Raw genomic sequence first — 26,812 nt, forward strand, 5'->3', positions numbered from 1 at the left:
GGAATCTTGACTCTTGAGACATCAATCCTGTGCACACCTACCAGGGAACAAGTCCCACTAGACACAGTAGGATTGGTTCTCAAACTTTTTTCTCCGGGCCACACTTTCAGAATAAAAATTTGCTTGCGACACACTGAATTTTTCATTGATAATACATTGGAAAACAAAAAGAAACAGCTGCTAGCAGTGCTTGATTTATAACATAGAACACAACTAATTTTTTTAAAAAATGATTCTATTCTATACTATACTATGTTTAAATGTTTCTTTGATTGTCCTCAAGACTTCCTACCACACTTGCCAATCTCTCCTGCCACACCGTGCGGCAGGACTCCCTTCTGAGTAAAACATACAGCATTGCGGTATTCTTGAAAACCTGTTTTAAGTAGGGATTCTTTCCATCGGTTCTCTTTAGCTAGAATTGTTGCTAAGTGTTTCATGGCCCATCATGACCGCATTTGGGGGGCTGTGGCTTTTTATGTTATACAAAGTATTGTAAACACAATCAAATCTGTACTGTACAACAAAACTTGAGATGTGCCCTGTGATCTAGAGACTTGAGACAACACAGAAAGTGCTGGCATTTCCTGAAGGATATTCCTTTGCTATGTCATACATACTGTGTATACACACAGGAGTTCACTTAAATCAGGTGTTTAAGAGGAAAACAGGGTTGCGCTGACCTGTATGTTGTCCGAGTAGCTCTTTGTATAGGAACACATTGGGAACGTGCCCATTCACACACCAGCAGCAGAAACTTTGAACTCTCTAGCAGTGTGAGGCTATCTCCTTTTCCTCTTAACTAATAATTTGATTTTTATATTTAGTAAGAGAAAATAGCTGCGTAAAAGTGGTGCTAAAATGTATACTAACTGAAAAAGTTGTGTTACTACTAGATTTATTAAATGCTTTTAGTTTGGCATTCCAACTCTGTTATTGTACTGAAAAGATTGAAGAGTTTTATTGTACCAAAAATATTAAAAATAGCCATATTACATGCTTCATATTTAGGTTTGCATATTGTACTGTATTTCCTTGTATTTTAGTATCTGCATTACCCCTTAATGCCATGCAAGAAATTTAAGATTGAATGAATCGTAATAGTAGTTTTTTGTCCCAAGTAATGTATGCTTTGGAGTCAGCACTAGGCACAAACTAACCTAATCAGTGAAGAAATCCTTGAATTGCCTTTGTAAAGAAGGGCAAAGTAACCGTGCCAAGAGCAAAGGAAAGGATGGCAAGTATATTTGCACAATTTGAACAGAAAAGATACTAGCATTGCATGGGTACAAGCAGAGAACCTGTGGCAGCCATTTTGTTTGGACCACTGGATGGAGCTACAAACTCACACAATTCACAAACAACTTTACAATCACATTTAGCATTTTTGGCCAGCATTTATTTTTTTACAAACACATCATTTAAATTCCGGAACACTTTAATCCAGTGTTTAGGAATGTTGCCTTCAGTTACATTTTTAAAATAAATTTATAAAAATGTACAAACTGTTTCATCAATAAAATAACATAATGGAACAACCAGTGAAATCAGTAGACAGCAAGAACCAAAATGCAACCACCAAAAGCATAAGAAAATAAAGATATTTAAAGACTTCAAAAGTAATAGGGAGGGGGGGGGACATAGGAATCTTTGATCATAAACCCCCACCACATAGTCTTGCCCAGATCAGCAGGGACAGGGGATGATTTTTTATTGAGGGGCCCGATGACTTTCAGAGAACACCAACATGAACCCTGCTACAAAAAGTGCACTATCACATTCACCAGGCCTGCCAATTTCTCCTGCTAGGTGTTACAAGCCAGGAAGGGCAAAGAGATAGCAAGTTGTCGTTCACACTGCACTTGCGTACCTTGTCCATGAAATAACTGATACTCATCCAACTAACGGTTTTGAGTCCAAGTTCCTTAATGAACATGGCATTCAGGTCAAAGTGCTTATTTTAAAAACATTTTACAAATAAGTTGCTGTTCCGGCTCCACAGAATAACTTTCACATGAGCTCTGAAACATGTTTGCTTGGATCTGGTCCAAGTCTTTTGCCATCTGAATTTTGTTCCAGCCATTTACATCTCAAGCAGAAATTAAACCAGGAATTGAAATTCCAAGGATTATTAAAGCAGAAAGATAAAATAAATATATATGCAGAAGGTGTCGAGAACCTTGAAAAAGAAAATATATTTGCCTGGCACTGAAAGTAGGCACTAGGCAAGCTTTCCTGGTGACCATATACTAGGGTTGGAGTGAGACTGCTGAAAAGGCCCTCTCTTCAGCCATCACCTCTCTAACCTCAGAAGGTGGGTGACTCCCAGAGAATAGCCTCTGAAGCGAACTCCAAAGTATGGGCAGGCCAGAGGGCAAGTGATATGCCCTGCTGCCACATCTAGCCAGACAAAGGTGAGTTTCCTCCTTCAGAATCAAATCCTGGATTATTATTGCTTCTATTCTCTACAGCATGGCAACACCAAGATGCAAGGGATGTATCAACTATCGAACAGATCAAAGAATAACACCCTAAGAAACAAAAACAACATACAAGAACACCCTAATACCACCCTCAACCAAGATTATATGGTAGTCACCTCTTTTCTTAAGCACAACAAAATGGAAACACTTTATATACAATTTTTCATCCATGTACAAAGTTATGCCCCAACGCCAATTTTGAATCATGAAGTTAAAGGCTAATTTTTGCTAGGTTTCTTCATTCGACTTCAAGATTCACCCCAACAAAACCAGATTAAAGGAAATAATGCTGGCAACGATAGCACACTTGTTATATACCAGGTTCTAAGAATGTTGGACTCACCTAGTTGAATGAAGCCAACCCCAACCAACCATGTATTTTAACCTGAGGGCTTCTTGAGAACGTTTTGTTTTTGCAGTTATAGGCAGGCAACAAAACCGGGAAGCCTATAGAGCTCCTGGTGGTTGGCTTGGTGGCTTCCAAGTTGTGCATCGTTTTATACATTTGCAAGTAAACCTACATTAAAAAAACAAATCATTTTATGCCAGTTTTATTTTATCAATCCTTCTGCTGGTAGACAATCTACAAATTCTTGTTATAGCAGTGGGGTGAAGAAAAAAGTTGATCTGCTGGCTTTTTTGAGTTTTTCCTCAAAACTAGCCTAATGAGTTGAATTGAAACATTTTTTCTATTTATACCATTAAGTGTCACTAGCAGATCACTATTAATATCACTAGATCAAAACGCCAAATGGCAATTGTGACCATATCAAGTTGCCAACACACCAGTTTTCTTATTATAAATTTATACAGGTATGAATTGGACCATTGATCCAGGTTTACAATCAGCGCTAACAAAGTGCAACTAAAGGTCCATGCAAATTCTGACGGTGTCTGCCATCTTTTACATTTTTCCCCGACGTTGATAACTGTTTTTAAAGTAAAACTGGTCAAGAAAAAGTTCGTAGTATATAATTAAACGGATGTTTGCTTGTAGTTTTTTGTATCCAACACTTTCTTCCCGCACATTGCGCAGATGCCTATTAACGAGAAGAACAGTGAGAATGAAACATTTCCTTTTAGTCCAAAAATACAAAAACAACTGAACAAGAGAAGAATTGATGCCAAATGTCTCACCCTTTTTGTATGCACATCCCTGGCAGTAGTGGGAGCCTGGCTGATGAACTGAACTTTTGCAAATTCGGCATACTGCAAATTTGTTTTTACCATAAGGATCAAACCTAGGAAGGATAAAAAAAAAGTAACTGAATTCATGGAAAGCTTTCCTACATACTTTCATACAGTTGGGAGCAGATGAGGATGGGGGAAGGTAGACAAGAGAGAAGACAGAATTGGCTGATAACAAAGTCTTCAAAAGAAACTTCCCAGTTACAAAGCTGATCAGACGCAGTTCTTCACTTCAGCTTTATCAAATGTAGACTAGTTTGCACATCAACATCTTTAAACTATGTAGGTATACTTGACATGTTTTTCAAAAAGTTTCTTAGCACACCTCTTGCACAAAACAGGTAAACCTGCCCAGAGGATTTTTGCATAATTGATACTGAAAAATAGTTTGAAAGTCAAGTGCTATGTAATTGAGCTATAAAAGTCAACTGCTAATGCTGCATTTCACTTCTGCAACGCTCCAGATTGGAGGACCATGAGGCAGAGAAAAAAATATCGAAAACTGGTTTCAAAAATGACACAACGGGTCTTTCCCAATCCGCCTTTCATTTCCCGTGTCTCATGGCACCTTCACCGTTCATCTATTTCATCTCTGCTCTGGCAGATGCTCTAGCTACATCTCTGGTGCCCACAAAGAAGAAGCAATGGCAGCCATAATATAGCTGACTGCAAAGGTGGCATAAAGTAAGGTGCTATGTGTATGTGTGCAGAGGGAAGGGGGGAAAGCTACAGCCCCTTTTGGACAGAAATGACTTGGCCATTGTACTCCATGCTCTGGTAACTTCAAGATTGAATTATGGCAATGTGCTTCATGTGGTGCTACCCTTGAAAATGACTTGGAAACGTCAGCAGCAGCCAGATTAGTGGCTGAGGATGCTTATAAAACTCACAAAGCCCATCTTTTAAAACAGCTGCAATAGCTGCCAGCTTGTTTCCAGACTCAATTCAAGGTGCGCACACTAGTTATTAAAGCCGTAAACAAATTAAGCCCCAAATATTTGAGAGACCATCTTCCTGACAAGATCCTCTTACCTGTTATGATCAACAAAGGAAGCCCTCTTGGTAGTTTCAGCACCCTTTGAGATTTGGGTGGTAGTGGTGACCCAAGAGAGGGCATTCTCTGTGGCAGCCCCTAAGTCTTTGCTTTCCCTCCTCCCAGAGGTGCATCTGGCACCTTCACTATGCAGGTTTCAAGGAAGTCCTGAAGATGCCCCTCTCTACCCAGGCCTTTGGACAACTAATATGTGTCTTTTCTGGACCCACTCTATTTCTGTGACCCTAATTTGTTTTAACTGTTTTCATTCTGAATTTTAATTTCTGCAAGCTGCCATAGAAACTGCATGTGAAGAGTGGGTAATGATGATGATGATAATTTAATACTTCAGTTACCTTGCCTTCTTTGATGTCAATGCCTTGTTTTCATTTAGTTTTCTCCCACCACTTTCTAAAAAGAACAAATAAGTTTATTGCTTGATGTACATAATTTGCAAAACTATTATAAATTAAGACCCATGTTCACACATCCCTTATTTTCCAATAATACAACCAAAAAAGAGGGGGGGGGGAGATGCAAGTGTACAAGGTGCCCAGTTTTTCTATATAAAGTACTAGGCTTACAGAAATATGCTGCATTTATAGATGATTCAATCAGAACATTTCACGAATTTAGCTCTGATTAGTGCTTCAGTGTTCTTTCAATAACTGAACTAATTAAAGTTTTACAGACGTATTTTTTTAACTCCCAGGTTACTGGCACCAAACCCAGGATTCCTGTTGAGGTTCTCCAGGCAAACAAGGAGTTTTCCTACCCTTCTTTTGAGCCTGGAGATGGGCAGTGGGATCTCTGCCACTGGAGTTGATAAAATAAGTGAATGAGTAATACCCAATGAATGAGAAAACTGATGGAAGTTCTAAAAATAACCTTAAAGCATCATCCAAATTCTGTGCTACTGTAAAAAACTTTCAAAGAATAAATATGTCCCACTTGTCCACTTTTCTCCATTTCCTACTGCCTATATAACTGCATTTTTCACTATCCCCTTCTCTCTCTTTCCTAAGGCTCACCACAAAACCAGTTGTCTCTCCCAAGCCCTACTGCTTATCTCAGTTTGTAAGCACACTCTTGCACTGCTCTTGGCAGCCGTATGGGCCATCTGTCCCGGCCCAAAGAGCCAAAACAAGCAGTATATATTGGAAAGGAGTCTGCAGTGCTCACAGAGGTGTGGGGTGTGTGTGTGTGTGTGTGTGTGTGTGTGTGTGAGTGAATGAGGGAGGCATTTTTTTCCTATTTGTTACCCTGCCTAAGGAAATTGCTACTGGCATCAAAATAACAGATCTGTAGCAAATTGAATCTCTGGACATAAATGAGACAAAAACTTGTAAATAAGCATCTGAAATAAGATTGCAAAAAATAATGCACCTTGAAGGCAATCTACCCACATTTCCAATAAATGTTAGAAAGAATATCTACTGCAGTGATTAGATAGTATTTAGAAATACCTGTGGTGTTTCTTGCACCATCTTTCCATGTATCAGGTGTAATTACAGTACCAAGTTTTCTCTCACCTATGGAAAAACAGAATTGCAGAATAAAGGTTGTGATATTCCAATCTATCTTTTGAAAGTCTTTTGAGAACACACCACATATTTCATTAGGCCCAGCTTCAAATCAGTTCAACTACTTGAACATGGGTAATACAGTGTACATCATTCTTTTAATCCACTACTACTACAATTCCCTTTGAAAAGTAGACATCCATAGCTGATAAAGTACATGTATGCCTACCAGGCTGAGTGGTCCTGGTCAATGAACATACAAAGGACCCTGCCAGATCCAACCAAAGAACCAACTAGTGCACCACTCTATTTCCTATGGAAGTGGGATATAAAAGCAAGAGCCCTGTCCCACTGCTGTGTCCCAGCAACTGGTATTCAGAGGCATACCTCATTATTAGTAGCCACTGATAGCTTCAACCTTGAATGTTAGATATCAATGCACCCAGGCTGCCTAATAAATGAACACTGAATTCTCAGAACACCAATAGCATGATGCACCTCATCATGATTTCACAGTTAACTCCTACCACACCCCACGCTTTTACTGAATAGAGGTTGGAGGCACACCTCACTCTTTAGCCCCAAAATGTTTTGCTTCAGTGTGTAAATGAGTTAAGAAACCACTTGCCCATCAGCAGCCAATCCACTTGTGGTTCTGCATGAGTTACTGATGCAGAGGGCCAAGCAGGTTGGCCCCTGTAAATAAATGGGATACTGGAGCAGGCAAGCCTTAGGGCAATAGTGTCCAAACTTTTTTCAAAGAGGGCCAGATTTGATGAAGTGAAGGGCCCTGAGGGCCGACCAAAGTTGCTGACCTTTCTGTAGGATTGAAGTTGTTAACCTTTTTTCTTAGGATTTTACCCCAAAGTTGTTGAGCTTATTTTAGGATTGAAGTTGTTGAGTTTATTTTAGGATTGAAGCTGTTGAGTTTATTTTAGGATTGAAGTTGTTGAGCTTATTTTTTTAGGGTTGAAGTTGTTGGGGCTTTCTAAGGATTTTATCCCAGGAAATAAACTGCCACAGGGGCCGGATTAAACCGACCGGCGGGCCGGATTAGGCCCCCGAAACGGACATGCCTGTTTTAGGGCCTGATCCAGCAGGGCTCTAACATGTTTGGAAGGGAGGCAAAGCCAGAACAGTGACTTATACAGAGACGCCTCCTCCTCCTCCTCTGTAGGGCGATGCCTTGAGGAGGGACACCCAAGACTCCAGAAATGCCTCCTTATACCATCTCTCTGAGAAGCGTCGCTCTATGGGTCTCTCGCGCGGAGGCTCCGCCGTTTAAAACAACGGCCGTGACGTCACATTCTCAGCAAACCGCCGCCCCACCGTTCCTTCAGCCCCCTCCCCGAACAAACTCACACTTCTCGCACACCATGGCGAACCACCCGCGACGAAGCCTGCGGAACAGAAGCGCCGTCCCCGTCAGCTGCCACCAAAACAAACCGAGTCGGGTCCTTTCAACTTCCGGCAGCCGCTTCAGCGTCCGCACTTCCTCTTCCGGGTTCAACCTCCGCTCTCTCCCATTTCCTCCCTCCCTTTCGCACGCCTATTGGTCAAGATGGATGAGAAGGGGGGGCGGGCCGCTTGTTGTGACGTCACAGAGAACACGACGGGAGGCGCTTGTCGCTGCCGTCTGAAGAGGAGGATGGAACCGGTTTCCTGGTGAGGGAGGGCTGTCTTTGCGAAGCCCCGCCCACTGGCTCCGGAGGGGACGGGCAGGTAAGGCGGACGCAGGTGACGACCCCCACCCCACCCCGGCTCCTCTCCTCCGAAACCCAGTTCCCTGTCTCCGGGGTTGTGGACGGCGACGAGCCCCCTTCGCCTCTTCTACGCAGTTCCCTCCCTAGAGAACAGACGTGGGCGAGCTCAAGGCTGCAGGACCGGCTTTGCTTCCCTTCCTGCTAGAATCCCAAGGGCTGCCAATGGGAAACACGAGATTTGGGAGCCGTCTCTTGGGATGAGCCTGCATGCACGGGTCCAGGTACGTCATGCACCCTGAGCCGCCACAGGGCCAGGATTCCGATTCTAAAAACCAGCCAGAGACGCAAAGCCAGCCAAGTAGGAGAGTCGTGTTTTGTTTTCTACAGACAACTTTTCTACTGACGTCAGAATTCAATTGTAAGACTTGCCGATCTAACTGCAAATCAGCCAGGGATCCGCCAGTAGGTTGCCATTAAGGTCGGCCCAGGCTTGCCCAAGAACACACCCAGTTACTTCCCTTCGGTTGTATGTGAAGGGAAGGGTAGAGTGAAGGAACTGCCAGGAAGGCTTGCGTCTCCTTGTTTGTTCCTCTGCCTTGTTGGAAAACCCTTGATAAGTTTCCAAAAGGAACCCCTGGTAGTGCAGGTGAGTCTTTGTAAGGGGAGTATTATGATTTATTGAATTTATATGCTGCCCTATAGGGATGCGGATGGCGCTGTGGGTTAAACCACAGAGCCTAGGACTTGCCGATCAGAAGGCCGGCGGTTCAAATCCTGGCAATGGGGTGAGCGCCCTTTGCTCGGTCCCTGCTCCTGCCAACCTAGCAGTTCGAAAACACATTAAAATGCAAGTAGATAAATAGGTACCACTCCGGCGGGAAGGTAAACGGCGTTTCCGTGTGCTGCTCTGGTTCTCCAGAAGCGGCTTAGTCATGCTGGCCACATGACCAGGAAACTGTACACCGGCTCCCTCGGCCAATAAAGCGAGATGAGCACCATAACCCCAGAGTCGATCACGACTGGACCTAATGGTCAGATGTCCCTTTACCTTTACCCTATACCCAGAGGTCTCGGGGCAGTTCACAGAACAAAATCAAAATATAAAGCCACAAAATATATAATCAAAATAAAAACACTCAATGGAAAACCAGGGCATAATGATGCTTAACATGTGCATACACATAGCCTGTACCAGTGACTTGCATCCTCCTAAGAGCAAGCTACTCTATTGTGACTCTGCATCCGAAGTGGTTGTCTGCTCCAATTCTGCCCAAGGCAAAGGTCTTGTTGGAATTAAAGGTAAAGGTACCCCTGCCCGTACGGGCCAGTCGTGTCTGACTCTAGGGTTGTGCGCTCATCTCACTTAAGAGGCCAGGAGCTAGCGCTGTCTGGAGACACTTCCGGGTCACGTGGCCAGCGTGACGAAGCTGCTCTGGCGAGCCAGCACCAGTGCAGCACATGGAAATGCCGTTTACCTTCCTGCTATAAAGTGGTACCTATTTATCTACTTGCACTTAGGGGTGCTTTCGAACTGCTAGGTGGGCAGGAGCTGGGACCGAAAGATGGGAGCTCACCCCGCCGCGGGGATTCGAACCGCCGACCATACGATCGGCAAGTTCTAGGCACTGAGGTTTTACCCACAGCGCCACCCGCGTCCCTCTTGTTGGAATTAATCCACCCCAAAGCATAGGGTGGTTAGAGATGGGTTGAGTCACTGTCTTGGCAGCTACTCTTTTAACAGGGTCTGAGAAGCAGTAGTGACCAATCATTTTGGACCATTGTGATCTTTTTCATGTGAATCAGCTTAACTGGGACCACAGAGCCGGTTTTCCTTTGTGGAGCCTGTAGCCCTTTGTGATTATTATTCTTCCTCATCCTGCATGTAGTTTCTCTTATTCTACCTAGCCCTTCCTTCACCTTGTATGGTTCTCATCTACTGTTACTGCTACTGTCGCTATCTCCAGGACACTTGTGTGAACCTAAATCTGAGCTAAAGGTGCCTGTAGAAATGCCTGTAGATTTAGGGGCAACCTGGATAAGATGCAACATTTTCGGTGCCATGTTTTACTGCAAAAAGAGAATTTCCGTTTGTTTGTACAAGAATATAAGTACGTTCATTTGCTTCTCAACAGGTGGAAATTGAAGACAGGACTAAAGGCACCATGAAAGAAACTGAAATAAAAAGACTGCTGTCTGCCAATGTTATCTGTATATTCTCCATTATTGTGGCAACTGTCATTCCTTCTCTGTTTTTGGAAAACTTCTCAATCTTGGGAACACACCTGACTTGGTTATGCATCTGTTCAGCAAGTGTTGGCACTGTAAATATAGTCTTATATTTCATTCTTAAACCAAATCCATCTAATAGAAGAACTTCACTTGCCCATAAGGTAAGTTTTAATCTTGGTAAAACATAATGTTTGGAATGTCGTATAATAGTAACACTTGGTACCTTTTACATCTTTTAAACATGCATTGCATACATTTTTTGTTGCAGTCCTTCAGACAGTCCAGTAAGGTATGCCAGATGGGAGAGTTGAGCTTTAGTTCCAGCTACCTGATAAGTTCATGGCTTAGATCAGATTTTGAACTGAGTACTTCTGGGGAATCTTTTTGGCTTTGCAGGCCTAAGCTAATGGGCCAAATTTGACAGATGGACAGACATCAGGTGATTGGGCACTTTGAAGTCCCAAAGTTAGGACACTGACAAGGTTAGGACAACACAAGGCTCTTTGCTTCGTGGTCCTAATCTCAGATCTAGGACTGCAGTGATAATATTTGAGATTTTTTACTTTATAATGTCCCATGTTGAGTTCTTTGACTTTTCACTTATCAAAAAGGTTATAGATCTAAGGCAGGCATAGGCAAACTCGGCCCTGAAGATGTTTTGGGACTACAACTCCCATCACCCCTAGCTAACAGGACCAGTGGTCAGGGGTGATGGGTATTGTAGTCCCAAAACATCTGGAGGGCCAAGTTTGCCTATTCCTGATCTCAGGCTAGAACCAATCCCTGTTTGATCTCAATAATTTCCATTCTCTCTTGTGTGGTTTTTGCTGATGCATGTTCCATTTGACTTCACTGGCACATGCCTGTTTGCAAAATGAACAAAAGTAGTTGCTGTGCATCTTCATAGAATTCATAGAATCATACAGTTGGAACGGATCCCAAAGGGACATCTAGTCCAACCCCCTGCAATGCAGGAATCTTAACTAAAGCATCCATGACAGATGGTCATCCAACCTCTGCTTAAAAACCCCCAAGGAAGGAGAGTCCATAACCTCCCAAGGGAATCTGTTCCACTGTCGAACAGCTTTTACTGTTAGAAAGGTCTTCCTGATGTTGAGTTGGGATCTCCTTTCATGTAGCTTGAATCCATTGGTTTGTGTCCTACCTTCCAGAGCAGGAAAACACAAGCTTGCTCCATCTTTCATGTGGCAGCCCTTTTGATATCTGAAGTGACTCTCATGTCTCCTCTCAGTCTCCTCTTTTCCAGGCGGAACATACCCAACTCCCGCAACTGTTCCTCATAAGGCTTGGTTTCCAGACCCTTGATAATCTTGGTCGCTCTCCTCTGAACATATTTCGGCTTGTCAGTATCATTCTTAAATTGTGGTGCCCAGAAAGGGTTCTAATCTAACTAAGTTCTAGTCAGGCAAGACCCACTGAAATTAATGGACATGACAAGCAGGACTAGTTGGGAGTTATTGAACCTAAGTTAGTCACATCCATTAATTTCAGTGGATCAAACCGAGCAGAACTTGGCGGAATGCAGCCAGATGTCAATAATACTACAAGGCTTTTTGTCTAACTATTTTAATCAGCTTAAGCACATGCAGCTGAAACAGCTGGGTATTGTTTACCCCTGCTTCTCCCTCCTCTGTTGTTGTGCCCTGTGTCAAATTTTAGATTGTAAACTTCTTGGGGCAGGGACCTGTCCTCCCCTGCTTGTGTCATGTGTGCCATGGGCACTATATAAATAAAGTTTCTCTTTCTTTCAAAGGTGGCAAGGTTTCTAAGATGCTGTGTATACTTCTTCATGTCTTGCATCCTATTTCATGGAATAATTGTTCTTTATGGAGCACCGCTGATAGAGTAAGTTGCTTTATGTAAAACACACACATCATAAATCACAAAGCCAAATGTCCTCTACTGCAGTGTTCCCCAACCTTGGGCCTCCAGCTGCTTTTGGACTACAACTCCCATCATCCCTCGCTAGCAAGACCAGTGGTCAAGGATGATGGGAATTGTAGTCCAAAAACAGCTGGAGGCCCAAGGTTGGGGAACACTGCTCTACTGTATTGAGTCATTTGGACACAGGTCTGCCCAAGTTTGCATGCTTCATAGTAGACCCAGGCGTTTGCTTGGAGTGTTGTGTACAGGTCTGGTCACCTCTCCTTGAAAAGGATATTGTAGAGTTGGAAAGGTTCAGAAAAAGGCCAACAAAATGATTGATGGGATGGAGCAACTCCCCTAGGTGGGAAGGCTGCAGCGTGGTACTTATGATGATTGGCTGCCCTATGATAAGATCATTTTGGTGCGAGGTGAGGATATATATAGCAAGAGTAATAATAATAAAAAAGTTATTTAGGGATTTGAATTTAATTCTAAATTATATACTGGAAACGTGGGAGATTACAAGGGGTAAAAAAAAAGAAAGATGTACCATGCCATATTAGAAGCAAAAAAACTTGTTTTGATGAATTGGAAGAGCCACAAAAAGATCCCATTGAGCACATGGGTTGACAATATGGACAGACTAGTTACATACGAACGAATTGCATAAAGACGCAAATTAAGAATGGATAAATATGAAGAAATCTGGAAGGAATACGTAAGTGATAAGGCGGAAAGTGGTGGGAAGTAGGGGGAGGAGAGGTAGGGAAATATTGTTAAAAAGGTGTAGTTATAGGTATATCGGTACTCAAATCTGAATTGTTAAATTGTGTTATTAGTGTTATTGTGGTTTTTGTTGTAGTGTTTTTTGTGGTTGCTGTTTGTATTGAAAAAATGATTACATTTTTTAAAAAAGGCTGCAGTGTTTGGGACTTAGTTTTGGAAATAGGGGAGTAAGAGGCGACATTATTGAGGTGTTCAAAATTATGCCTAGTGTGGAGAAAGTGGATAAGAGGAAAGGTTCCCCGCCCCCCCGCTTTCTCATAACACTAAATCTTGTGGACACCCAGTGAAACGGAATGTTGGAAAATTCAGGACGAACGAGCGAAAGTACTTCAGACAGCACATAATTAGACTATAGAATTTGGCTACCAGCTTGGAAGACTTTAAAAAAGGACTAGACAAATGCATGGAAGACAATGCCACCAGTGGCAACTAACAATAATGGCTATGTTCCGTCTCCACTGGCAGAAGCAATATGCCTATGAATACCAGTTGCTGGAAACTGAAGAAGAGCAGAATACTCTTGTGCTGAGATCCTCTCATTGACCTGTGTGGGAACAGGATGCTGGACTAGGTGGATCCTTGGCCTGATCCAGCACAGCTGTTCTTATGAGTGGGTGTCGATGCCTCTTGCTTGTATGGATGAATGTGTGTGTGTTTGTCTATAGTCTCCTGTGTAAAGGTAAAAGAAACATTTGTTACACTGTCTGCTTTTGGCTCTGGACCCAATCACTACTCACATATGGTCCCTGGAAGGTGATCCGTGATGGAGTGTGGTCCTCTGTCTATTACAGAACTTAGGGGAATTGAAAGTGTCCTTTCTGTTGGCAGACCTTGGAAGAGAGCTTCACTGACCCATATGCTGTTGCCTCCCTTTTTTCCAGGTCAGTGCTGGAGACCTTCCTATTTGCAGTTCTTCTGTCCACATTTACTACATTGCACTGCTTGTGTTTGCTGGGGCCAAACATTCACCTGTGGCTCAGGGTGTTCAGTAAAAATGGGTAAGTTGCATGCAGTATCCTAATTTTGCTATTTTCCTCCAATAGATTTTATTAAAGCTGAAAAGAAGATATACAAAGATTAATATCAAATACAACATATCTTTTGTAACAGAAAAAGATAAAAAAGCCAATCTCATTAAAAATAAAGAAAGAGAAAGGGGGGAAATAGGGCTTCTGATTCTTTGACTGTCAGCCATATAAAAAAAGTATTCAAAACATTCACGTCAAGGTAACCCCCAACTACAGTGGTGCCTCGCAAGACGAAATTAATCCGTTCCGCGAGTCTCTTCGTCTAGCGGTTTTTTCGTCTTGCGAAGCAACCCTATTAGCGGATTAGCGCTATTAGCGGTTTAGCGGCTATTAGCGGCTATTAAAGGCTTAAGGGATTAGCGGATTAGCTGCTAAAAGGCTATTAGCAGCTTAGCGCCTTAGAAAAAGGGGGTGGGGAAGCGAAAAAACCCCTCAAGAATCGCAAGACATTTTTGTCTTGCGAAGTAAGCCCATAGAGAAATTCGTCCTGCGAAGCACCTCTGAAAACGGAAAACCCTTTCGTCTAGCGGGTTTTCCGTCTTGCGAGGCATTCGTCTTGTGGGGCACCACTGTATTCTAATTTCTATAAAACAGTGTTTTCTTCAATCCTCAAAGCCAGATATCACAAGTTCACTTTCTTTTTCGTGCAAAAATTCCATAATGAGTTTCCAGTCATTAATAAATATCAACAATGATTTTTCTCTAATTAAACATGTCAACTTCTCCATGTCAGCCAAGTCTATTCAGCAACCATTCCCCCATAGTAAGGTAAAGGTAAAGGTACCCCTGCCCGTACGGGCCAGTCTTGACAGATTCTAGGGTTGTGCGCTCATCTCACTCTATAGGCCGGGAGCCAGCGCTATCCGGAGACACTTCTGGGTCACGTGGCCAGCGTGACAAGCTGCATCTGGCGAGCCAGCGCAGCACACGGAACGCCGTTTACCTTCCCGCTGGTAAGCGGTCCCTATTTATCTACTTGCACCCGGAGGTGCTTTCGAACTGCTAGGTTGGCAGGCGCTGGGACCGAACGGCGGGAGTGCATCCCGCCGCGGGGATTCGAACCGCCGACCATGCGATCAGCAAATCCTAGGCACTGCGGTTTTACCCACAGCACCACCCGCGTTCCCCATAGTAGGTAATGATAAATCTTTCCATCTTTGTGCATATAAATGTCTCACCACTGTAATCATTTAATGAAATAATCTTCCACAATCCTTTTCTAATTGTATATCCATTGGTCCTAAAAGGAAAAGTTCTAGCTTCAGTTGAAATCTTTTTAAATCTTCTGTATGATTTGTATCCAATATTTCTTGGCTTTTTTATGTGTCGACCAAGCATGGTAAAATCTCCCTTCATATTTTTCACACTTCCAGCAAACCTTTGGAATGCCTTTATATGCTCTGAATAATTTCGCAGGAGTTAAATACCAGTGAGCCCATTTCCTAATTTTGCATTACCACGAGTGTATTTCTCTTATATTTAGGAAACTCTACTAAATCCAATTAAATACTAAGATTAAAACAAGCTGAGTGTAGCTAACATCTTAAACCCCCAATCATTATCCTCAAAGCAATCTCATATGATTATAACCTTCTGTAGAAAGGACCACATGTGAACGCGTGGAAAAGGCACAGCAGATTATTCACCAAGAGTGGTGGTTTAGTAAAAACAGTGTCTAAATTTATTAAAACGTCCATTGTTGGATTTTTGTTGTTGTTTGGAAAACTGGAGAAATGTGGTACATGTTAGTTTGAAAACTCATTTTGAGCAGGGATGGGGAGCTTGAAACATTTAAATAGAGATTCAAGGATTGGAATCAAAACGGAAAGTGTGAGATCAAGCTTGCTTTTCTCACAGTTTGCCTTGTTTCCTTTACGTTCTTCTGTGTGTGTATTGACGTGGATAAAAGGGAGTCCTTGCATCCCTGAAGGCCAAAACATGAAAGGGCTGTAATTATTGCTAAAATTATCACATGGTTTTGGAAAGCTAGACTTACTATTGAGCTGAATCAGGCAGAATGTCGCAGTCTTGCGATCAGTGATATTTATTTTTTTTAAAAAAATCTTGATATTTTATTAAGGATTTTCTTGTTTTACAGAAGTAAGTGTAATGCCTCGTTGTTGTTTTTCCATGTAACATTTTTACAAATCCATTTCATTTGTTGAGGCATTAGGGGGAGAAGAAAAGAAAAAAGAAAGGGGGGTGGGGTGGGGAAAGGGAAGATGGAAGGGGGTGGGGTCGGGTGGCGGTGTTTCTATTATGTTTAATGTCCCCGGTATGGCTCCACTTTATCACATACCCAGCCCAACAGGACAATGACAATAATCCACCAACAGCATACAAATCAATATGGCTAACCTGATCCAAAACACCCACCCACCTCACTCACACACGAAAACAAAGATCACCACAGCCAGTCACAAGCAAACAATCACACCCTAGGCCAACCCCAACCTCTCTCACCACCAAAGGAACACAAGTGAACAACACAAACAACGCTGACCCCAAACTCTACATACATCAGTGATATTTCTGATAGGAACCTGCCACATATCAAGTCAGACCAGGGGTTCATCTCGCTCAGTACTGCCTTCACTGGTCGGCAGCAGCTCTTTGGGGTTTCAGACAAGGGTTTCTCTCAGCCCTGCCTTGAGATGCCAAGGATTGAACCTGGGACCATCTGCATACAAATCGGATACTCTACCTCTCAGCTACAGCCTTTCCTCCTTAGAAGTGATCCACTGAGTCTGCTTCATTTTGTGCCTGTGCTTATTCTATTGTTAATTGTTGTTGTTGTTTAGTCGTATCCGACTCTCCGTGACAACCATGGACCAGAGCACACCAGGCACTCCTGTCTTCCACACCTCCCACAGTTTGGTCAGACTCATGCTGGTAGCTTCGAGAACACTGTCCAACCATCTTGTCCTCTGTTGTCCCCTTCTCTTTGTGTCCTCCATCTTTCCCAACATCAGGGCCTTTCCCAGGGAGTCTTCTCTTCTCATGAGGTGGCCAAAGTATTGGAGCCTCAGCTTCACGACCTGTCCTTCCAGTGAGCACTCAGGGCTGATTTCCTTCAGAATGGATAGGTTTGATCTTCTTGCAGTCCATGGGACTCTCCAGAGTCTCCTCCAGCACCATAATTCAAAAGCATCAATTCTTCGGCAATCAGCCTTCTTTATGGTCCAGCTCTCACTTCCATACATCACTACTGGTCTATTGTTAATAGGGAGATGCAAACATAGACAGACCCTGTATAACTATAGCATGGGATTTCAACCTCTCTTTCTTATTTTTAAAGTGGCAAACAGCAACAAGAAAGCAGTTCTCACCCCTACCCCAATGCCTTGACACTTTTGGTGAATGTTTAGCTTTATTTTCTGGATCTTGTGTGCTCCTTAAGAAAGGGGAGGGGGAGTAAATTGATGCAGTCTGAAAAGTCTATTGGGTCTGGTTATTGCCTGAATGGGTATTGCCTGGGAACTACATCTGTGCCACCTTGGGGTTCAGGATGGAAGTAAGGCAGGCTACAAATGCAAGGAAATAACAGGTTATTATTTTGCCGAAGGATTCCATCTATTACATTTGAATAGGCTTTCAATATTGGCATGGAAAAGAGACTGGAAGAAATGTTTTTAGGAAAGATTGCAGACTGCTTTGGTCGCATGGCTGATCAGGTGGAAAGAAGGACTGAACATGAGCGTGCCAGGTTTTGTTGTTGATGTTCTTGTTGTTTTAAATTACACCCTGCTTAAATTGACCCCATCAGACTTTCCAGTGGCTTAGGACAAAAAAATACAATAGAAACCTATCCCCAGACAATTTGAAATCCTATCTTGCAAACCTCTTTTATCCCTCCTTCCTGAAGGCCTTTGCAAAACGGAAGTTTTCATGCTAAGGTGGGGGGGGGGGGTATGCTGCCAGTGGGCCGGATCCTTATGTCCCCACACTGTGCGTGAGTCACGTTTGACAGGTGAGCGGAGCCACCCACTTGCCAATTGCCTGATATCACAATGACATCAGGTGGCCGGCTTTCATCCCCACACTTTGAAATCAAACTCTGCAGGCAAAGGCACAACCCACAGGATGCTGACAATCAACTCATTGTTAGGCCTTGCCAAGCCCTGGGGTTTAGCACTCTGCAAAATCTGACAGTCAGCTGGCTGCCGGAATCTCTAAAAAGCCGGGCAGACAGCGCTTTGCAAGCACCACTGGTCACCTGATTGGCGGCTCCTGCCAGTCCCCTTTCAGCTCAGCCATGTCTTCATCTGCCCTACACCTAATACCGCATATGACATCACATGTAGAGAAAGTGGGCATAGCTTGCTCTCCCAGTTCAAAAGGGGCCTGTTGCCCCTCTGCTGCCCTAGGGCGTCAGAAAAAATTCCAGTTCACGCTGAAAATTTGCCCTAAGTGATTCCCCCCATTCCTTATTAAAATTTTGGTCTTCCTTATTTATAACTTATCTTAAAGACCATTGTAAACAGTTAAAATCGTTAGTAGGATTGGAATATCACTTGTAGTTTAATGGTGGATTCTGGACACAACGGAGATGTAAAAGATTTGGATCATCATAAAAGATGCAGGAGAAATTATTAATAATAGGACTCACAAAGGAGAGGATGGAAGCCCAAGAAATTCCTTGGAATCTTGTTTTTATTATTTATGTTTGATATGTAACTGTAAAATTTTTATCTGAAAAACCAAATAAATATTTTTTTGGAAAAAGAAAGACAATTTGCCCTAAGCAAATTTACATGGGATAATTTTCTAGAAAATGTTCCACTTCAGAATTTTCTAGGAAACTCCCATCACTGGCTGCGTAACCTTCTCCTCCTGCTATGGATCTCCCACCCCCAACCTCTCCTTGAAGCGCTTGCTTTGGATTAGGCAAACAGCCTGAGGAGAAGGAATCATCTCTGTCTGCTCCTACGGCTGCTGTGATAAAATCTGGAGGTTCCCCGCCACACTGCCCCACCTGGCAGCTGCATTAGAGTGGTGGAAAAGTGGCGAGATATTCCCCTTGTCTCCCGCCTCACACGTGGTTTGGTCCTGTCAAAATCACTGTTAACAAGTGCTTTTGTTAACAAGTCATCTGTCATCTCAAGAAACGCTAGCAGAAGGCTCTTCTGTGACAGAAGGAGTGCAACAACTACTTTCTGATTTCTCCTTCTCCCTCCCCCCCCCCCCCCCAGCTCCAACGTTGCTATGGCTCAGCTCTGTCATTAGGCACTGCTTTTGGAAAAACCGAAGGTAATGGCAAATGGTGTTATTGTGTACTTTTGGTTTGGATTGGGTAGATATGTTCAGGGACACATTATTCCACTTGAATCGTCTCTACAAAATACATTCGCTATAGTCCTCCTATAGCGGCAACAAATAGTTGTCCTTTTTATTTCACACATCTTTAAGTAGTGACAATTAACATGTCTCCTGCTAAAGAGGCGCTTGCTTTGTTCTGTTGGGGGGGTCAGTGTGTACAGTAGTTCTAGAAGGCAGATGCAGAAATTGTGCTGTTGACCACAGTCTGGTGTGTGTGTGTGTTTTGATGTTCTCGCACATGAAAAATTGTGGGTTGCATCCAAGTATTGAGAGCAAAACACTGACATTCATGGACTTAAGATAGCCGTGTCTATTAAATTCAATGGGTCTCTACTCCAAGTATGATTTAGTTGGATACAAGCACACGTTTTTATCTGATTAAGCACTCACCACCCTAAAGTGGACCGTTCTTCACTAAACTGTAGGACTTTCAGTAACTATGAGGAGTCATTAGTTTGGCAGTCTACCTGGATTATGAAGTTATAACTCTGCCAACTTCCATTCTCTGGCCATCCAGCTCTGTAAGGTATTGTAATGGTTCTAGGGATTGCTTGTGCGTAAGTTGCCTTTACTCATGGCTAGGTTGCATGGTTGAACCCTTTCTGACAGGACAGCCTCTATTCCGTGGCTGCCTCAGTCGCTGGCAGAATCCGTCAGAGGGTGTTTCTTAAACCGCTTCCAACATAAAAGCTGCTTGACGCCCAGTCTCCTCCCCCGTTGCCTGCGCGAAAGCTTTCTGCGCAGGGTGGGTGTGGGCAAAGGAGCACTTGTCCCCTCTCCGCTGGTCTCCTGCGAAGAGTCCTGGAGCCACCTCTCCGCTTCCTCTATCTCCTCCCCTTCTCCACTGGTGTTACGCTGATTTCCTTCCCCAGCGTATGGGCTATCCCTCCTCCTACTAGGGCCCTCTCCACCATCATCCGGGAGCCCTCTCACCTCTTCCCGCTCCGATGGCAGTTCCCTGACAGGTATCTTCCTTGGTAATTCGGCCAGAAGAACAAACTCACGTGGGGTGATATGACTCTGGTAGAATCTCTCCAGGTAAGGGAAAATTGCTGTGTAAGGAAAAGATTGTGTCATTTAAAATATAGGAATATTCAAATCAACAGCAGAATAGTATTATAGCTATATGCCTAAAAAATAAAACTTCCCACAATGGCAAAGGCAGGCATTTTAAAAACACTTAATGTTTAGTTGGTTGCAGGACACCCATATCAAATAACAAAGAACCTCAACTCTCCCATGGCAGAAGATGTCATTGTGCGTAGCCTCTACTATCTTCAAAGTGAAGACCGCTTAGCAATAGACTTGACTGTGTCTTTACAGGGAAGTTAGCTGGAAATTAACTTGCAGATACAAGGTGCTACAAGAGCAGTAGGGCAGGGACCTACCTACCACTGAAAGCTTTGAGATAGGAACTGTGTTACTAAAGGCAACCAGAAATAATACCTTCTACCTGACTTGGTGCAAGGCATGCTCATGTTTCCAGCAAGTCAATACATGGTTGTGATTATTTGGTGTCTGAAAATGTTAACAAAGGGTAGCTATGTGCCGCCCAGCCCAGTCTAGGGAGATAACAATTTAACTTACATTGTATTTCTCCCCCCCCCCCCCTCTGATTCTAGTGACCCCAGCTTACTCTGTGCACTGAGTCTCTTAGAACTTATTTTGGGTGAAGGTGACTCTGAGCTTCTGCCTCTCTGCATAGCTCTTTTCCCATTGCATACATAGCCCCATCTCCATTCCCTGGACATGTTAGAGTGTGACATTAGTGAGGCTCAAGAGTCCCAGTTTGCACATAATGGTAAACTATGGTTTAAAGTTACGAGGGTGAGGATCATGTGCTGGCCCTGCCCCCCTCCGGTGCAGCTGCCAAGAAGAGCTTGGATGCTTCCGTTTCTGATTTAGATTAGCCAGTTTAGTGTTATGTCCCGACTCTACACTGTCATTAGTGAAAACAAGCAAGCTTCATAAAGCACGGTTTGAAGTTGGCTTGTTTTCTGCAACCGTAGTTAAGATTAACCATAATTTGTCCAGCTTCAGATAGCATGACAAGTTCTGGTTAGTTTAAAACAGAAGCAAAAGTGTCTGCAAAACTCTTGGCCATTCCAAAGAAGGAGGGAGGAGCAGGAACTGGAACCCAGAAATTAGTTTGTATATATTATTTTGTTGTACATTTATGTAAGAGTTGGCATTATACCGAGGTAGCATTCTACTACAGTGGTGCCTCGCAAGACGAAAAGAATCCGTTCCGTGAGTCTTTTCGTCTTGCGGTTTTTTCGTCTTGCGAAGCAAGCCCATTAGCGGAGTAGCGCTATTAGCGCTATTGGCAGTTTAAGGGCTAAAAATGGCTTTTTAAGGCTTAAGGGATTAGCAGTTTTGCTGCTAAAATGCTTTTAGCAGCTTAGCGCTTCAGAAAAAGGGGGTTTGGAGCGAAAAAAAACCTCAATTTTTTTTGTCAATTTTTATCTTGCGAAGCAACCCCATAGGGAAATTCGTCTTGCGAAGGGCCTCTGCAAACGGAAAACCCTTTCGTCTTGCGGGTTTTCCGTCTTGCGAGGCATTCGTCTTGTGGGGCACCACTGTATATTAAATCTAATTATCCCAAGATATTTAGTGTTTCACTGACAGTCTTCGACTTAAACTGATTTTTGTTTTCTTTGCAAAAAAATAAAATGTTTCTCGGGTTGTATTCAACAAAGTCATCCCATAAACTTCCATTTCCTGTGTAACCCCTCTGCTCCAGTAGGTTGGGGGAGACCTCAGAACAGATTGGGTCAGGGCAGGGAGAGGAGAGGAAGGAGACGTCCATTGTGCAGGTGAAAGTCCTTGTGCTAATGGAACACCTGTTGGAGCACAACCCGTTACCTTTAATTCCCACTGCCCCCTTAAAAGTCTATAATGTTTCAGTGGCAAATAATAGTTGGGGAGTGAAATGATTTTATGGTGTTCTTTTTAATGCATTCTGAAGAACACTCAATTTGGAAACTCCCTATTAAGCATAAAAAGGCATTGGCCGGAACATGCTGAACAATCTGAATTCTCTGTTCCCCAGCCAGCAATATGGGCATTTTGTTGGAAGTCTCTCGTGGATGAACTATTCAGTCAATTGAGCATTTGGATTTGGCCTGTTGGGACATACGCTGGTGTACTAAAGCACTCTGTCTTAATGTGCACCCACCCACGTCATCCCAGTTCAGCATGACCACCACTTTAAGGGCAAAAATGGTGAGGTTTTCCTTAAACATTTGCACAGTTGGCGTGAACTCAGTAAGGCTCCATGACTGGTGATGCTGGCACATGTTTGCAGGTGCCAAAATGGATTTCCCTGCCTCTGCAAGTGATAAGCTTGGGCAGCATGGAGTGAGGAAGGGGTGGTGATGGTGGAAGTAGATGGGCTGATTAGTCAATGACCCAAGTTTCTGTATCCGGGTACCTTTTGTCTCCTTACACTGATTTTTTATATGTAGAATTCAGGTGCTACTGGGATAAGTCTTAAGGGGAGATAACTCTAATGGATGATGGAGAGAAACTGGGGTTTTTCTCATTGAAAGTTGCCTTATGCCATATGCCAAGTCATCTTTGGCCAGTCTGGCTTACTCTCCATACTCTGACTGGCAGTGGTTCTCCAGGGTTTCAGCAAGGAGTCTTTCCTAGCACTATCTAGAGTTGCCAAAGATTGACCCTGCGATCCTTTGCCTGCCACGTATGTGCTCTGCAGCTGAGTTCTAACTCTTCTAATTTTTACTCTTTTATGGGATGAGAAAGCAGAGGGAAAGCCAACGGTGGTGGGGTATGTACTGGGTACCTGTGTTGTGGACTCAGACCCTACTGTTGTCTTAGGCAAGTTACTTCCTTCACCAGTCTTAAAGCAATGATTCTTCAAAGTCAACTTCGTTGGACTGGTCAGGTTGTGCAGATGCCTGATGATCGTCTTCCAAAGCAATTACTCTATTCCAAACTTAAAAATGGAAAGCGTAATGCTGGTGGTCAACAAAAGAGGTGTAAAGACCCTCTCAAGGCAAATCTTTAAAAATGTAGTATAAACACCGACAACTGGGAAACACTGGCCTGCGAGCGCTCCAGTTGGAGAACAGCCTTTACCAAAGGTGTCATGAGCTTTGAAGACACTCGAACTCAGGGCAAAAGGGAGAAATGAGCTAAGAGGAAGGCACGCTTGGCAAATCCACACAGTGATCAACTCCCATCCGGAAACCAATGTCCCCACTGTGGAAGGACAAGCGGATCCACGATTGGCCTCCACAGTCACTTACGGACTCATTGTTAAAACTGTGTTTATGGAAGACAATCTTATTCGGCTACGAGTGATCGCCAAAGATTTCCTTCCATCTGGTCCAGCTTTCTGCTTCCAACGTTACCTATTCAAGCACTGACCAAAGGCGATCTCACTTCCCCTGTGGTTTGTCCAAGAGCACCTCTTGTTGAGAGGTAGGCTGCCTTTGAATCTGGAGCTTCCATTTCTCTATCATGGGGAACGTACAGTCAGAAGGGACCTCAAGGGTCCTCTCGTCCAACCCCCTGCAGTGGAAGAATCGCAGCTAAGAATGGGCAGAGCAGGTAGGAAGAGCTGCCTGCTATCAGGGTGGAGCTGAGAGAAGGTATTATGGCTGGGATCCCCAAAGGGGATTACTGACTCTGTCATTTGCCATGCTGGCTGGTGGATGTTGCTGTCCCAATAGTGTCTGCAGGGCACCATGTTGGCACAAGTATTATGGGGGTGGTTTGGTAGTGTGGAAAGGACATTTTGCACACATACTCCATGTCATCGGAGTCGCCAGCTGTCCCAGGGAACTCAAACGTTTAAAAATAAACCCCCACCCTTTTTTTTTGCAGGGGGTGCGTGGAGTGTGCGCAGAGAATGCTAAGAGTTTTCATTGTTTGGTGCAGTTTTTCTGAGTGTGTTGTGCAGGCACACAAAGAGAATTATATATAAATAAGCCACATCCTGTGCTTTAAATAATTGCTCCTCACGGCTCCTGTCTCCTGTAGTTCTGTCTGCGAGGAACAAGACGCCTTCGGCTCGCCACTCCTGGACTTTGCTTTGTGCTCTGACATCTCTGTATTGTAACCGGTGTCACTAAGCTAATGGCCAGCTGTCACAAGCCTAGAGCGGGGAAGAAATGCTGCGACGAGATTGTCAGGGCTGATGGAGGCAGGAGAGGAAACCTCTTTGGAAAACTGCTCAAGCATTGTTGGCGAAAATAGCAGGCTGCACAAAAAGCCCTTGCTTCTCTTACAGGCAATTGGCGATTTTGTTACTGCTGCTATTTGAATCCTTCTTTGCCTTTCTTACCTCATACCTCCCTCCAACCCCCTGCCCGGGCTAGCTGCTCACTTTTTTAAAAAAATAATTATTTATTTTTATCTTTTAAAAAAAGGAATACAGCAAAGAAAAGGCACAGCTGCTCCAACCCCATTTAAAGAAACCCCCCTTTCCCCATGGTGACCCAGGAGGCATGACTCAAAGTAATAAACTAGCAGGCAGACTTATAGTGGGTTCCACTAGGATGAGCGGTTTAGGAGGCAGTGGATCTCTGGCTCAGCCTGCTGATTCCCAACTCATCCGGTGTTAAGTCCCCAACTCCTTCTTGGTCAAAGATAAGGCTGCATAACTTGCTCATCCCAACTCAGCTGTCACTCAGTCAGCTTAGCTGAACCGTAGTTGACCATTGTTGATCGTCAAATTTCCAACCCTTCGTCTCCCTCCTGTGCCATTTAAAATCCCAGTACCGTATTTTTCGCCCTATAGGACGCAAAGGCCCATAGGACGCACCTAGTTTTTTTGGGGGGGAAATAAAGGGGGGAAAATTATTTTCCCCCCCCAGCCGCGGGGCTGGGGCGGCGGAAGCCCGAGCTTTTAAAAACGCACCTACCGTAGTCTTTAGAGGAGAAAAACAAGATGGGGCGCTCTGTTTCAGGGCACTCCGCGCGCCGGGCGGCAGGCTGCTATCCGCAGCCTAGGGAGCCCTGCGGGAACTCCCGCGGGCTCCCCAGGCTTGCTGATAGCTTCCTGAAGCCTGGAGAGCGAGAGGGGTTGGTGCGCACCGACCCCTCTCGCTCTCCAAGCTTCAGCGAAAGCCTGCATTCGCCCCATAGGATGCACACAGATTTCCCCTTCATTTTTGGAGGGGAAAAAGTGCGTCCTATAGGGCGAAAAATACGGTAAGTCTCCCCTGTCCCAATTCAGCAATATTGTGTGGAGGTGAGAGACTATGCTCGGCGCTTGCCTTGCGTTTCCAAAAGGGCATTTAGTTGCATTGTTGATGCCAGGTGTGCTTGTGCAAACTAGTCTGGGATCCTAAATCTGTACTATCTCTTGCTTCTCTGTGAGATGTATTTCTTTTTACATTTCTTCCTTTCTCTTTTCTTGTCCTTAGGGTCTTTTGTAGTATTTCTTTGCCTCCCTGTAATTATGGTCTAGTTTGCAGTGAAGTGGTAAATCTGTGTCTGGGCTCTCTCCCTCCAGACTGCAGGGGAGGACTTGCATGACTGGCTGCTCCTTGAGCCAAAAATAAAAATAAAAATGAGAAAAGTGGAGTGCTTGCCCTTGCTTCTCCTTGGCATGGGGAATGGGCACAGCTCAGTACCAGTGTCTGCTTTGCATGTCGATGGTCTTGGGGTCAATCCCTGGCGTCACCAGATAAGACTGGGAATGTCTGCACTCTGAAACCCTGGAGAGTTGTTTCCTCTCAGCCCAGACAGTACGGATCAGGGGTCTGTATATGACAGCTTCCTAGGGCCAGCTTTTCAACACAACTTTTTGGTTCCTGAAATTCATTCTGATTGTGTAGATAAAATATAACAGATAGAATTCTACAGGATGTGTTGCTGGTGTGTGAAAACAGTTCAGATCCAATGATCTCCAGGTGGTGGAGACATCAGGTGCCATCCTGGCTTTTGGGCATCTTCACTTGGTCGCAAGCGCCTGACAGGCAGGTGCAAAATGCGCCTGGCAAATTTTGAATGCTGTTCCCAGGGAACTGGTGAATTGTAGCTCTGTGAGGGGAATAGTAAAGGTAAAGAGACCCCTGACTATTAAGGTCCAATTGTGGCTGACTCTGGGGTTGCGGCGCTCATCTCGCATTACTGGCCGAGGGAGCCGGCATACAGCTTCCGGGTCATGTGGCCAGCATGACTAAGCCGCTTCTGGTGAACCAGAGCAGCACACGGAAACACCGTTTACCTTTCCGCCGGAGCGGTACCTATTTATCTACTTGCACTGGCGTGCTTTTGAACTGCTAGGTTGGCAGGAGCAGGGACCGAGCAACGGGAGCTCACCCCGTCGCGGGGATTCGAACCACCGACCTTCTGATCAGCGAGCTCTAGGCTCTGTGGTTTAACCCACAGCGCCACCCGCGTGAGGGGAATAGTTGTCTCCAAATAATCTCCGGCACCCTTAACAAACAGCAGCTTCCATATTTCTTTGGGAGAAAGCCACAGCTGTCTGAAGTGGCATCTTAGTGCTTTAAATGTATGGCGTAAATGTGGCCTTAGACGCAGTAGTTAGGGTTTGGATTCATCACTGATATCTATGGAGTCACATTTTGTGGTGTCTTCATTGCTGTTAAATCCCCGGTTATTCTCCCTCTTTTGCTGCAGAAGACTTTCCCTAGTG

The 26,812-nt window shown here is 44.1% G+C and overlaps 2 protein-coding genes and 1 long non-coding RNA gene across 5 annotated transcripts in view; 1 reads left to right on the forward strand and 2 right to left on the reverse strand.

Moving 5' to 3' along the window:
• LOC310674257 overlaps positions 1–26,812 on the reverse strand; it is an 83,521-nt gene that overhangs the window by 805 nt on the left and 55,904 nt on the right. The window lies entirely within an intron of this gene.
• On the reverse strand, positions 1,366–7,719 carry CRIPT (CXXC repeat containing interactor of PDZ3 domain). Its single transcript, XM_083433254.1, has 5 exons — positions 7,590–7,719; positions 6,171–6,236; positions 5,061–5,115; positions 3,621–3,724; positions 1,366–3,523 (listed from the first exon to the last, which is right to left on the reverse strand). Exons 1-5 carry the CDS (start codon positions 7,603–7,605, stop codon positions 3,459–3,461), a joined length of 306 nt encoding a protein of 101 aa, XP_083289380.1. The 5' UTR covers positions 7,606–7,719; the 3' UTR covers positions 1,366–3,458.
• Positions 7,833–26,812, forward strand: part of PIGF (phosphatidylinositol glycan anchor biosynthesis class F) — a 40,067-nt gene continuing 21,087 nt past the window's right edge. The window contains exons 1-4 of one of the 3 annotated variants that reach the window (XM_083433180.1): positions 7,833–7,949; positions 10,063–10,320; positions 11,934–12,025; positions 13,714–13,830. In XM_083433180.1, coding sequence (XP_083289306.1) covers positions 10,093–10,320; positions 11,934–12,025; positions 13,714–13,830 — 437 coding nt within the window. In that variant the 5' untranslated portion in view covers positions 7,833–7,949; positions 10,063–10,092. Of the gene's footprint in view, positions 7,950–7,974; positions 8,212–8,458; positions 8,577–10,062; positions 10,321–11,933; positions 12,026–13,713; positions 13,831–26,812 lie in introns of those variants that run through there. The other 2 variants (XM_083433179.1, XM_083433181.1) reach the window with 2 other exon arrangements.

This window comes from Podarcis tiliguerta, assembly GCF_965153285.1.
Source record: "Podarcis tiliguerta genome assembly, chromosome: 3".
NCBI lineage: Eukaryota > Metazoa > Chordata > Lepidosauria > Squamata > Lacertidae > Podarcis > Podarcis tiliguerta.

Coding starts and splice junctions, on each gene's coding strand:
- CRIPT (XM_083433254.1), bottom strand. Junction 5,116..6,170: donor TGGTGCAAGAAACACCACAG/GTATTTCTAAAT, acceptor TGTTCTTTTTAG/AAAGTGGTGGGAGAAAACTA. Junction 3,524..3,620: donor GGGATGTGCATACAAAAAGG/GTGAGACATTTG, acceptor TCTCGTTAATAG/GCATCTGCGCAATGTGCGGG.